The 13,417-nt window shown below is 41.6% G+C and overlaps 1 protein-coding gene across 2 annotated transcripts in view; it reads left to right on the top strand.

The window, feature by feature from the left end:
- rasgef1ba (RasGEF domain family, member 1Ba) overlaps window positions 1-13,417 on the top strand; it is a 109,986-nt gene that overhangs the window by 76,228 nt on the left and 20,341 nt on the right. For both annotated transcript variants that reach the window (XM_063042201.1, XM_063042202.1), the window contains one exon: window positions 4,848-4,943. In XM_063042201.1, coding sequence (XP_062898271.1) covers window positions 4,848-4,943 — 96 coding nt within the window. The remainder of the gene's footprint in view (window positions 1-4,847; window positions 4,944-13,417) is intronic.

The raw sequence follows: 13,417 nt of genomic DNA on the forward strand, positions 1-13,417 counted from the left end.
CAAATCATTGATAAACAATGTGAAAAGTAGCAGTCTCAATACCTGAGGAACACCACTAGTCACCGGCAGCCAACCAGAAAAGGCCCTCTTTGTTCCCAGTCACTGCTTCCTGCCTGTCAGCCATTCCTCTGTCCATGCCAGTATATTTCTTGTAACACAGTAGGGTTTTATACTGTTAACCAGCCTCATGCATGGCACCTCATCAAGTGTCTTCTGAAAATCCAAGTAAATGACATCAACTGACTCTTCTTTGTCCACCCTGCTTGTCACTTCCTTGAAGAATCCGAACAGATTTGTCAGGCAAGGTTTCCCTCTACAGAAAGCATGCTGACTTTGACTTAGTTTATCATTAGTCTCCAAGTACCCTGAAACCACATTCTTAATAGTAGATTCCAACACTTTCCCAATCATGAGGTTAGGCTAACTGGCCTATAATTTACTTTTTTTCACTTTCCTTTTTTAAAGAGGGAGTGACATTTGCAATCTTCCAGTCCTCTGGAACCATACCAGAATCAAGTGTTTCTTGAAAGATCATGACCAATACATTTGTTATCTTATTAGGAACCTCTCTCAGGACTCTGGGATGTAGTCCATCTGGTCCAGGTGACTTAACCACGTTAAGACCTTTCAGTTTGCCTGGCACTTTTTCCTTTGTAATAGTAATGGGATTCATTCCTGCTTCCTGACACTCACGGACCTTTGGCACACTGCTAGTGGCTTCCACAGTGACGACTGATGCAAAGTGCCCATTAAGTTCATCTGCCATTTCTTTTTCCTGCTTTACTACTTCACCAGCATAATTTTCCAGTGGTCCAATATCAAGTCCCACCTCCCTTTTACTCTTTATATAACTGAAAAACTTGTAGTATTCTGCTTTATATTATTGGCTAGTTTGCCCTTATATTTCATCTTTTCCCTTCTTATAGCTTTTCAGTTGCCTTTTGTTGGATTTTAAAAGCTTCCCAATCATCCAACTTCCCACTCACTTTTGCAACCTTATATACCCTTTCCTAAACTTCCCTTGTCAGCCATGGTTGCCTCGCCCTGCCATTTGAGAACAACTTGCCAGCAAATCCAGGGCAAAAATCAAAAAGGGCCACTTTTTAACATAATTGTATAAGAGCTAAGAGTGTTGTAAAAGCAAGCCTGAAAGCTTTGTGCGTCAGTGCAAGGAGCATTCATAACAAGATGGAGGAATTGAATGTGCAGATAGTTATTAATGAATATGATATAGTTGGGATCACAGTGACATGGCTCCAGGGTGACCAGGGATGGGAGCTCAGCATTCAGGGATATTCAATATTCAGGAGGGATAGACATGAAAGAAAAGGAGGTGGGGTAGCATTGCTGGTTAGAGAGGAGATTAATGCAATAGAAAGGAAGGACATTAGCTAGGAGCATGTGGAATCGATATGGGTAGAGCTGTATAACACTAAGGGGCAGAAAACGCTGGTGGGAGTTGTTTACAGGCCACCTAACAGTAGTAGTGAGGTTGGGGATGGCATTAAACAGGAAATTAGAAATGCGTGTAATAAAGGAACAGCAGTTATAATGGGTGACTTCAATCTACATGTAGATTGGGTGAACCAAATTGGTAAGCGTACTGAGGAAGAGGATTTCTTGGAATGTATGCGGGATAGTTTTCTGAACCAACATGCCGAGGAACCAACTAGAGAGCAGGCTATTCTAGACTGGATATTGAGCAATAAGGAAGGGTTAGTTAGCAATCTTGTCGTGCGAGGCCCTTTGGGTAAGAGTGACCATAATATGGTGGAATTCTTCATTAAGATGGAGAGTGATATAGTTAATTCAATAACAAAGGTTCTGAACTTAAAGAAGGGTAACTTTGAAGGTATGAGACGTGAATTAGCTAAGATAGACTGGCAAGTGATACTTAAAGAGTTGACAGTGGATATGAAATGACAAGCATTTAAAGATCGCATGGATGAACTACAACAATTGTTCATCCCAGTTTGGCAAAAGAATAAACCAGGGAAGGTAGTGCCCCCATGGCTGACAAGTGAAATTAGGGATAGTATCAATTCCAAAGAAAAAACATAAAAATTAGCCAGAAAAAGCAGCTCACCTGAGGACTGGGAGAAATCCAGAGTCCAGAAGAGGAGGACAAAGGGCTTAATTAGGAAAGGGAAAAAAGATTATGAGAGAAAGCTGGCAGGGAACATAAAAACTGACAGTAAAAGCTTTTATAGATATGTGAAAAGAAAAACATTGGTTAAGACAAATATAGGTCCCTTACAGTCAGAAACAGGTGAATTGATCATGGGGAACACGGACATGGCAGACCAATTGAATAACTACTTTGGTTCTGTCTTCACTAAGGAGGACATAAATAAACTTCCGGAAATAGTAGGGGACCGAGTGTCTAGTCAAATGGAGGAACTGAGGGAAATACATGTTAGTAGGGAAGTGGTGTTAGGTAAACTGAAGGGATTAAAGGCAGATAAATCCCCAGGGCCAGATGGTCTGCATCCCAGAGTGCTTAAGGAAGTAGCCTAAGAAATAGTGGATGCATTAGTGATAATTTTTCAAAACTCTTTAGGTTCTGAATTAGCTCCTGAGGATTGGAGGGTGGCTAATGTAACCCTGCTTTTTAAAAAAGGAGGGAGAGAAATACTAGGGAATTATAGACCGGTAAGCCTGACATCGGTGGTGGGGAAAATGCTAGAATCAGTTTTCAAAGATGTGATAACAGCACATTTGGAAAGCGGTGAAATCATCGGACAAAGTCAGCATGGATTTGTGAAAGGAAAATCATGTCTGACGAATCTCATAGAATTTTTTGAGGATGTAACTAGTAGAGTGGATAAGGGAGAACCAGTGGATGTGGTATACTTCGATTTTCAAAAGGCTTTTGACAAGGTCCCACACAGGAGATTAGTGTGCAAACTTAAAGCACACGGTATTGGGGGTAAGTTATTGATGTGGATGGAGAATTGGTTGGCAGACAGGAAGCAAAGAGTTCGAATAAACGGGACCTTTTCAGAATAGCAGGCAGTGACTAGTGGGGTTCCGCAAGGCTCAGTGCTGGGACCCCAGTTGTTTACAGTATATATTAATGACTTGGATGAGGGAATTAAATGCAGCATCTCCAAGTTTGTGGATGACACGAAGCTGGGTGGCAGTGTTAGCTGTGAGGAGGATGCAAAGAGGATGCAGGGTGACTTGGATAGGTTAGGTGAGTGGGCAAATTCATGGCAGATGCAATTTAATGCGGATAAATGTGAGGTTATCCACTTTGGTGGCAAGAACAGGAAAACAGATTATTATCTGAATCTAAACGCAAACAACAGGAATTCTGCAGATGCTGGAAATTCAAGCAACATACATCAAAGTTGCTGGTGAACGCAGCAGGCCAAGCAGCATCTATAGGAAGAGGCACAGTCGACGTTTCAGGCCGAGACCCTTCGTCAGGACTAACTGAAGGAAGAGTGAGTAAGAGTCACTCTTCCTTCAGTTAGTCCTGACGAAGGGTCTCGGCCTGAAACGTCGACTGCGCCTCTTCCTATAGATGCTGCTTGGCCTGCTGCGTTCACCAGCAACTTTGATGTATGTTGCTTTATTATCTGAATGGTGGCCGGTTAGGAAAAGGGGAGATGCAACGAGACCTGGGTGTCATTGTACACCAGTCATTGAAAGTTGGCACTCAGGTACAGCAGGTGGTGAAAAAGGTGAATGGTATGCTGGCATTCATTGCAAGACGATTCGAGTACAGGAGCAGGGAGTTACTACTACAGTTGTACAAGGCCTTGGTGAGACCACACCTGGAGTATTGTGTGCAGTTATGGTCCCCTAATCTGAGGAAAGACATTCTTGCCATAGAGGGAGTACAAAGGAGGTTCACCAGATTGATTTCTGGGATGACAGGTCTTTCATATGATGAAAGACTGAATCGACTAGGCTTATACTCTCTGGAATTTAGAAGATTGAGGGGGGATCTTATTGAGACGTAGAAAACTCTAAAGGGATTGGACAGGTTAGATGTAGGAAGATTGTTCCCGATGTTGGGGAGGTCCAGAACGAGGGGTCACAGTTTGAGGATAAAGGGGAAGTCTTTTAGGACCGAGATAAGGTAAAACTTCTTCACACAGAGAGTGGTGAAACTGTGGAATTCTCTGCCACAGGAAACAGTTGAGGCCAGTTCATTGGCTATATTTAAGAGGGAGTTAGATATGGCCCTTGTGGCTAAAGGGATCAGGGGTTATGGAGAGAAGGCAGGTACAGGGTTCTGAGTTGGATGATCAGCCATGATCATACTGAATGGCTCGAAGGGCTGAATGGCCTACTCCTGCACCTATTTTCTATGGTTCTATGTAATTTCTTCTATAAGGCATATCTATCCTGCGTCTTATGAACTATCCCAGAAAATTCAGCTATCTCTGCTTTGCTGTTCCTCCAATCCACCTGGGCAAGCACCCCTCTCATGCCTCTGTAATTCCCTCTATTCCATTGCGATGCGGATGCATGTGACTTATGCTTCTCCCCCTCATATTACAATATTAATTCAATCTTATTACGATCACTACCTCCAAAGGGTTCCTTTACATTAAGCTCCCTAATGAAGATCCTTATCAAAATTCCTCTACTAACATGCAAACAGAATTTCACACAAGACATTAGAGTTGCTAATTAATATGCATGGTGTTAGAAGAAACATGCTTTTTCTCAATTACATTGTAACCTGCTGCATTTTCAGTTAGATAAGATTGTCCTTTAAGGCTTGTCAATATCTGTATTTAATACCATAATTAATTGAATGAATTCTTTAGCTGAAGTTTACCATGAAAATGAAGTATTTAATTAACAGTATCCACTTACATTTTTGACAGATTGTGATTCCATTCTGCAGTTTATTGATCAAGGATATTTACTTCTTAAATGAGGGCTGTGCGAATCGTTTAATGAATGGACACGTCAATTTTGAGGTAAGAAAATCTGATGCTCCTTTCCCATTTATAAAGCAGTCTTGCAAAAAAAAGTAGAAGCAACTGCAAATAAAAAATTGCAAGCAATCAAACGTTTTGAAGAAAGGAATAGTTGTACATTACGAAATTGCATTTAGTTGCCATTTGATACCTACACATATTCCTTTTAATTAATCTATCTAACTTAATAAAAACACAAAACTTTCACTTTTGAAATACAAAATGATGTCAAAGAGAATGTAGCATTGTGTTAATGTGACTGGACAGAAGCCTGGACTAAAAATGTGGAAGTGTATTTGATTCATATTTTGTTGGTCAGACACTGTAAATTCACTGAAATACATAAGTAAGCTTGAATTAATAGGTTACTTTTAGTAATAGTGATGCATATCTGCCAGATCATTGTAAGAACCCACCTGGTCGATTAATCCCAAACACAAAAAAGTCTCTAGATGCTGGAAATCAAAGCAATAAACACAAAATGCTAGAGGAACTTAGCAAGGCAGGCAGCATCTATGGGAAAAAGTAAACAGTCGGCGTTTCAAGCAGAGACACTTAATCATGTGGTTGAGTAATGTCCCCCAGGGAAAGAAATCTGTTTTCCTTGCTCTGTTTGCCCTATAGTACCACTCGAAGTCCCTGACACCACAGTTGATATGGTTGATCCAGAACTGTCTTCCTGGTGGCCTAACAATCCACTCAACTATATCAGACTATCATCTTACAATACAAAGGGGCACTAGGAAGGCAGTCCTGCTATCTCACAGCTTCTGGAATACAGATTCATTCTGTGGAGTTTGCATGTTCTACTTTTGCCTTTCGCCAAATAGTCAAATTTCCTTAAAAGGGGGAGATGCTGGGCAAGTGTAAAATGATGAATTGCCGTGCTACAGGGAAATAAAGTGAGGGCTAAAGAGAACAAAACAAATTGTGCTGCTGGAATTCGCCTGGCCAAGAGGGGCTGAAAGACCTTCTGAGCCGGAACAGATACCTAAGTAAGTCCAGCTAGCTTGTGTTGGCCATTCTAATCAGAAACATCAGGCACTAAATTCTATAAATTTTTAATAAGTCTCGGAGTTGTGTTGGTGTTCCAGGACTTACCAAGTAACAAATGGAATTTCATCACTGGAGAATCACCTCTCAGGTCTTATGCCAATTAATTTTTATAATTATTTTAACTTTAGATATTTTTGTATACATTAGCTATATTGTCTATTACTTCAATGTCGGTATATTTTAAATGGCTCTGAATGTCAGAAATATCTTAAGAAATTATAAAATCAGTGGTAACTTTGACATGAGATGAAGCCACACCCCAACATTATCCTCCAACAAATAATATTAGGAGTATTCTGCAGGCAGGATCTCAGTGGTATACCATGAGATATGCCTGGTCTTTGCCATCTGACTTCAAACAAGCAAACACCATAAGTATCAAGTAAAGGTATTAGGCCATATACGTGTCCATGATAAAGCCCCCAAACCATTAAAATTGGAATGACCACCACCATCTCAAAAGCAATTAGGGGTGGTTAATAAATGCCAATATCCTGAGAATTAATTATTTGTCTTGAAATTATCTCTATGACATCATATATTCAATTTTCCCACATCTGATGTCCTACTAAGGTCCTCTTCCATTGTCTTCTGCACCACTCTTAAGCTTTCTGGCATTCAGGTTTCTTTGATATGTCTTTCTCCTGATATTTTAATTACATCTTGTCATTCATATTCGAATTACTACTCGAGTATCTCCTCCTGCAGTCCATCCTTAGGCAGGGAAATCCTCTTCTCTTAATATCCATGTTTTTATCCCATTGGGCAAGAGAATCGTGTGCTGTCCCTGCTTTGCAACAATAAACATTCTTGAAGGCACGTTAAAAGCTCAACATAAATAATTAACCATGCGGTCTTCTGAATAAACCATCGGTACTTTTGAATAAACTTCATACATCCTTCATTTAAGTGCATTTTTGGCCATTACATTCCCCTTCCATTTCAGGTCATCGGTGACCTGTCACTCTCTGTCTGTCAGGTTTTGCCCAACAACAGTTCTTTATTTAACTGTCAAAAGCCGGTGCATTTTCTGCTTTCCTGAGCTTAGACATAGTCCGATCCCACACATCTTGAGACTTGATCAAAATGTTGCCCTATCACTGACAACAAGAGCCCCTAAATACATTTTATAAACATGAGAAAATCTGCAGAAATCCAAAGCAACACACACAAAATTCTGGAGGAAATCAGCAGGCCAGGCAGCACTTACGGAAAAGAGTGAACAGTCAATGTTTCAGGCCAGGACCTTCATCAGCACTCAGATATATTTCTGTGGTAAACCATGTATATATGTTGTAACTGGGTTACCTGTCTGGACACACCCCTCTGCTGACTGCTCCTGTGGCTCCTCCCACAGACCCCTGAATAAAGGCGATTGTGTCACTGCTCCTCCCCTCACTCCACTCAGCATGGTGGAGGTCACATTTTACTGCTAATAAAAGCCTTTCAGTATTTACTCTACTTCCAGTCTTTTGGAGTTATTGATAGTGCATCAATTTCATATCTTGGCATATTTTAGAGGAAACTGTGGGTAAGATGCAGGAGTCACTTCAGAATGCAGATTAGAATCAGTAGTAGAAGATGAAGCAATAGGGTATTGAGTGCCATCAGAGGCGAAGAAGTTGGAACTGGGCTCTTTTGGCCTGAAGGAAGACAGCCTCAGCAGCTAAGCTGAACTCCTGCTAAGATAAAAATGAAGCATTTCAATAAGAGTTTCAAAATATTAGAAATATTTGATTCACAATTAACATGGGAAGACCATATCAGGAAAGTTGAGGAGAAATGTAAAAAAGTAATAAATATGATGAGATGTTTGACTGGTAGGGAATGGGGAGCAAGTTGTTCAGTGTTGAAGAGAATGTATGTGGCTTTAGTAAGATCTGTGTTGGACTATAGAAATATAGCATATGGATCAGCAGCTAGGTCTCTTATAAGGAAACTGGATGTGATTCAGGCTCAGGCTTTGAGATTGTGCAGTGGGGCTTTTAAAACATCACCAGCATCAGCCTTACAGGTAGAAATGGGAGTAATACCTTTGGAAATAAGAAAGATGCAATTGATGGCAAACTACTGGGCTAATTTGCAGGGGCATAATGATTCTCACCCTGCTAAAGGAGTGTTGCAGGAATGCTAGGAAAATGGGAGGTTTCAAAGGGATAACTTTAGTCGGGTAGGGAATGATATTGCTAAAGAATGTGGAGTGTTTGATCTAAGGATAAGTCCTTCAGTAGTTTATCCGGTTGTAGCTCCATGGAAGCTTCTATGGCCTGACGTAGACTGGCATTTGTTAGAGGTAAAAAGGATAGGAAAATATAAAACTCATTTGGTAAGTGCATTTAACTGTCATGTGATGGAAAAGTATAGTGATTATACTCAGATTTATACGGATGGTGCTAAGGAACCTGAAACAGGAGTGACAGGGTTCGGGGTGGCTATACCAGCAAAAGAAATTGGAATCAGCAGAAGAACATCTAATAACTTAGGGGTGTATACAGTGGAGATGCTAGCAGTGTTGGTTGCGTTGCAATGGGTGGAGAAAGCTAGACAAGTCAAAGTGTTGATATGCTCAGATTCATCCTCAGTCCTAGCAAGTTTAAGGTCTTTTCACTCAAACAGTCGGCAAGATGTACTTTATGAAATCCTTCAGTCAGTCACAAGAATTGCAAATCAGGGAGGTCAGGTAAAATTCCTCTGGATTCCAGCACATGTAGGGGTGAAGGGGAATGAGAGGGTGGATGAGTTGTCAAGGAGAATGTTAAAAAAGAAAATATAGAAATGCACATTAGTATCAGTAAAGCAGAGGTTAAGTGTGTAATCTGGGAAAAAATCAACCAAATGTGACAAGAAAGGTGGGACAGGACGGGGAAAGGGAGGCATTTATATCAAATACAAAAAAGTGTTGCAGGTACTAGGGTAGGTAGTGGATACAGAAGAGAGGAAACTGTGTGGACTAGGTTAAGGCTGGGGCACCGTGCATTAAACAAAACATTGAAAATGATAGGGAAACACCAGACAGGATTGTGTGAGGAATGTCAGGAAGAGGAGTCAGTAGAACATGTAGTTCTGAGTTGCAGGAAGAGTGGGATACAGAGAGAGATGATGAGAATTAATCTCAGGGAACTGGGGGTGCAGGAATTCACATTAAAAGAGTTGCTGGGCATAGGTGAGAGAGCAAAGGTCAGGGTATTTTTAGCTTTCTTAAGGGGTACAGGGGTTTTTTATAGGATATGACGGATAAGCAGGAATAGAGTACTAGGATGGCCAGAGATGGGAGGATAAGGTGTAGGTTAGGGTATGTGTGTGTGTGTGATTGGGTGAAGGGATTTAGAATGTAAGTCTATTGTACACTCTGGAGCAGAAGGTGATGGCATTGCACCATTAGGCTGGGTGCCAACCGCCGTAAAACAAGACGAAAAAGAAGAAGAAATATTCGTAAATGGTGATGCAGGATAGTTAAATTATGAAAACTTCAAATTTGAAAGCAATTTTATGGTAGGTCTGAAAATATGAGACAAATCAGAAAGTTCAAAAATTAAATATGGGAAAATCATCAGGAGAAATATTGAATAAAAGCAAAACAGAATTCAGTCTCAAAACTACAAGTTATTTTACTAATTTTAGTAATTTAGTAATTTACTAAAATTTGATAGGGAGTAAGTATAGTCTGACATTGCAGTATTTCAGTGAAGTAACAGAAATTACTGCGGTATGAGAGAGGAGTTGGCCAAAGTAAATTGGAAGGAGATGCTGGCAGAGATGACAGCAGAACAGTAATGGCATGAGTTTGTGGGAAAGTGAGGAAGCTGCAGGATAGAGTTATTTCAAAAACGAAGAAATACTCAAATGGCAAAATAGTACAACTATGTGTCAGGTGTTGAAAGGTGTGAAGGAAGAGAAGTGAGTGCAATTACTATTACAAAAGAGAAGCTGCTCAAAAAGCTGAAAGGCTTAAGGGTACTTAAGTCAACCAGACCCGATGATCTGCACCTTAGGGTTCTGAAAGAGTTTGTGGAAGCATTAGAAATAATCTTTCAAGAATCATTGGACTGGCATGGTGCTTGAGGACTTGAAAATTGCAAATGTCACTCCACTCTTTAATAAAGGAGGAAGGCAGCAGAAAGGAAGTTATAGATCAGTTAAGCTGACCTCAGTGGTTATGAAGATGTTGGAATCAATTGTTAACGTCGAGATTATGGAGTACTTGGTGACACAGGACAGGATAGGACAAAGTCAGCATAGTTTCCTGAAGGGAAAATCCTGCCTGATGGACCTTTTGGAACTCTTTGAGGAGATTACAAGTAGGATAGATAAAGGGGATGCAGTGGATGTTGAATATTTGGACTTTCAGGAGGCCTTTGACAAGGTGCCACACATGAGGCTGCTTACCAAGTTAAGAGCCCATGGTATTACAGGAAAGTTATTGGCATGGTTAGAGCATTGGCTGATTGGTAGGAGGCAGCGAGTGGGAATAAAAGGATTCCTTTCTAGTTGGCTGCCAGTGACTAGTGATGTTCCGCAGGGGTTGGTTATGGAACTGCTTTGTGGTATGCTGTATATCAATGACAGATGATGGAATAACTGACTTTGTTGCCAAGTTTGCAGATGATACGAAGATTGATGGAGGGGCAGGTAGTGTTGAGGAAACAGGTAGGCTGCAGAAGGACTTAGACAGGTTAGGAGAATGGGCAAGAAGGTGGGAAATGAAATACAACGTTGGAAAATGCATGGTCATGCACCTTAGTAGTAGAAATAAATGTGCGGACTATTTTCTAAACAGGGAGAATATCGAAAAATCTGAGATGCAAAGGGTCTTGGGAGTCCTTGTGCAGAACGCACTGAAGGTTAACTGGCAGGTTGAGTCAATGCTGAGGAAGGCAAATGTAATGTTGGCATTCTTTTCAAGAGGTCTGGAGTACAAGAGCAGGGATGTGATACTGAGGCTTTATAAACACTTGTCAGGGTCCTCAACTAAGAAAAGATGTGCTGGCATTGGAGAGGGTTCAGAGGAGGTTCACAAGGGTGATTCCGTGAATGAAAGGGTTATCATACGAGGAATGTTTGATGGCTCTGGGTCTGTACTCACTGGAATTTAGAAGGACGAGAGAAGATCTCTTTGAAATCTTTCAAATGTTGAAAGGCCTTGACAGAGTAGATGTGGAAAAGATATTTCCTATGGTGTGGGCATCTAGGACAAGATAGCACTGTCTCAGGATAAAGGGGCGTTCATTTAAAACAGAGATGTGGAGAAATCTCTTCAGCCAGTTGGTGGTGAATTTGTGGAGTTTGTTACCACAGACAGCTGTGGAGGCCTGTTTGTTGGCTGTATTGAAAGCAGATATTGATAGGTTCTTGATTGGACGCGGCATCAAAGGTTACAGTGAGAAGGCTGGAGAGTGGGGCTGAGGAGGGGGGAAGAATCAGCCATAATTGAATGGCAGAGCAGACTCGATGGGCCAAATGGCCTATTTCTGCTCCTCTGTCTTAGGGTCTTAATGAAGAACAGTGATTGGCCTGTGTAGCGTGATTTGGTGGAACATGAAAGACACAATCAAATTGATAGGCAGTGAGAATACTAAGCTGTAAAATCAAAAAATTAATTTTTTAAACATTTATAGAAAATGCTAGAGTAAAAGGGCAAGGCTAAAATAAATATTTTAAAAGTGATAATCGGGCCAATATGTGTAATTCCAAGGATGTGTGAATATGTCAGATATGTAAACATGATCAGCTTTGAAAATTCCACCTCCAAACAGAACAGGTGTTAAAAACACAATGCTGACGTGAGAGATTTTTCTAAAATAGATGAGTTACGTGGCACATTTGATGAAAAAATACAAGATAAACAATGTGATGTTGTTTCCTTTGTAACATAAGAAATTAAGTCAGTAATTAAATAAAGGAGATGCTTAGTATATCTATAGATAGCTCACAGAGCCAGATTTGTTATATTTGAGAGGTTGTTTCCATTTTTCCATGGTTCTCATTTGATGAGGATAAAGGAAATTAATATATGACAGAGTTGCTGGTGAACGCAGCAGGCCAAGCAGCATCTGTAGGAAGAGGTGCAGTTGACGTTTCAGGCCGAGACCCTTCGTCAGGACTAACTGAAGGAAGAGTGAGTGAGGGATTTGAAAGTTGGAGGGGGAGGGGGAGATCCAAAATGATAGGAGAAGACAGGAGGGGGAGGGATAGAGCCGAGAGCTGGACAGGTGATAGGCAAAAGGGGATACGAGAGGATCATGGGACAGGAGGGCCGGGAAGAAAGACAAGGGGGGGGTGACCCAGAGGATGGGCAAGAGGTATATTCAGAGGGACAGAGGGAGAAAAAGGAGAGTGAGAGAAAGAATGTGTGCATAAAAATGAGTAACAGATGGGGTACGAGGGAGAGGTGGGGCCTTAGCGGAAGTTAGAGAAGTCGATGTTCATGCCATCAGGTTGGAGGCTACCCAGACGGAATATAAGGTGTTGTTCCTCCAACCTGAGTGTGGCTTCATCTCCACAGTAGAGGAGGCCATGGACAGACATGTCAGAATGGGAATGGGATGTGGAATTAAAATGTGTGGCCACTGGGAGATCCTGCTTTCTCTGGCGGACAGAGCGTAGATGTTCAGCAAAGCGGTCTCCCAGTCTGCGTCGGGTCTCACCAATATATAAAAGGCCACAATTCCACATCCCATTCCCATTCTGACATGTCTGTCCACGGCCTCCTCTACTGTGGAGATGAAGCCACACTCAGGTTGGAGGAACAACACCTTATATTCCGTCTGGGTAGCCTCCAACCTGATGGCATGAACATCGACTTCTCTAACTTCCGCTAAGGCCCCACCTCCCCCTCGTACCCCATCTGTTACTCATTTTTATGCACACATTCTTTCTCTCACTCTCCTTTTTCTCCCTCTGTCCCTCTGAATATACCTCTTGCCCATCCTCTGGGTCACCCCCCCACTTGTCTTTCTTCCCGGACCTCCTGTCCCATGATCCTCTCGTATCCCCTTTTGCCTATCACCTGTCCAGCTCTCGGCTCTATCCCTCCCCCTCCTGTCTTCTCCTATCATTTTGGATCTCCCCCTCCCCCTCCAACTTTCAAATCCCTTACTCACTCTTCCTTCAGTTAGTCCTGACGAAGGGTCTCGGCCTGAAACGTCGACTGCACCTCTTCCTATAGATGCTGCTTGGCCTGCTGCGTTCACCAGCAACTTTGATGTATGTTGCTTGAATTTCCAGCATCTGCAGAATTCCTGTTGTTAATATATGACAGAATTCATTTTGGGGTTGAGATTTACTCTTTTAAAAAAGGTTGCTTACTGGCGTAAAAGGGTGCCACTGGTGCTGCTTCAGAAATAACTGCTCAGAGAAGCTCCTGGCAAGACAATTGCTACCATTTGTGGGACTCATTTAACATATCTCCAGATTACAGG

This window comes from Mobula hypostoma, chromosome 3 (assembly GCF_963921235.1).
Source record: "Mobula hypostoma chromosome 3, sMobHyp1.1, whole genome shotgun sequence".
NCBI classification, from domain to species: domain Eukaryota; kingdom Metazoa; phylum Chordata; class Chondrichthyes; order Myliobatiformes; family Myliobatidae; genus Mobula; species Mobula hypostoma.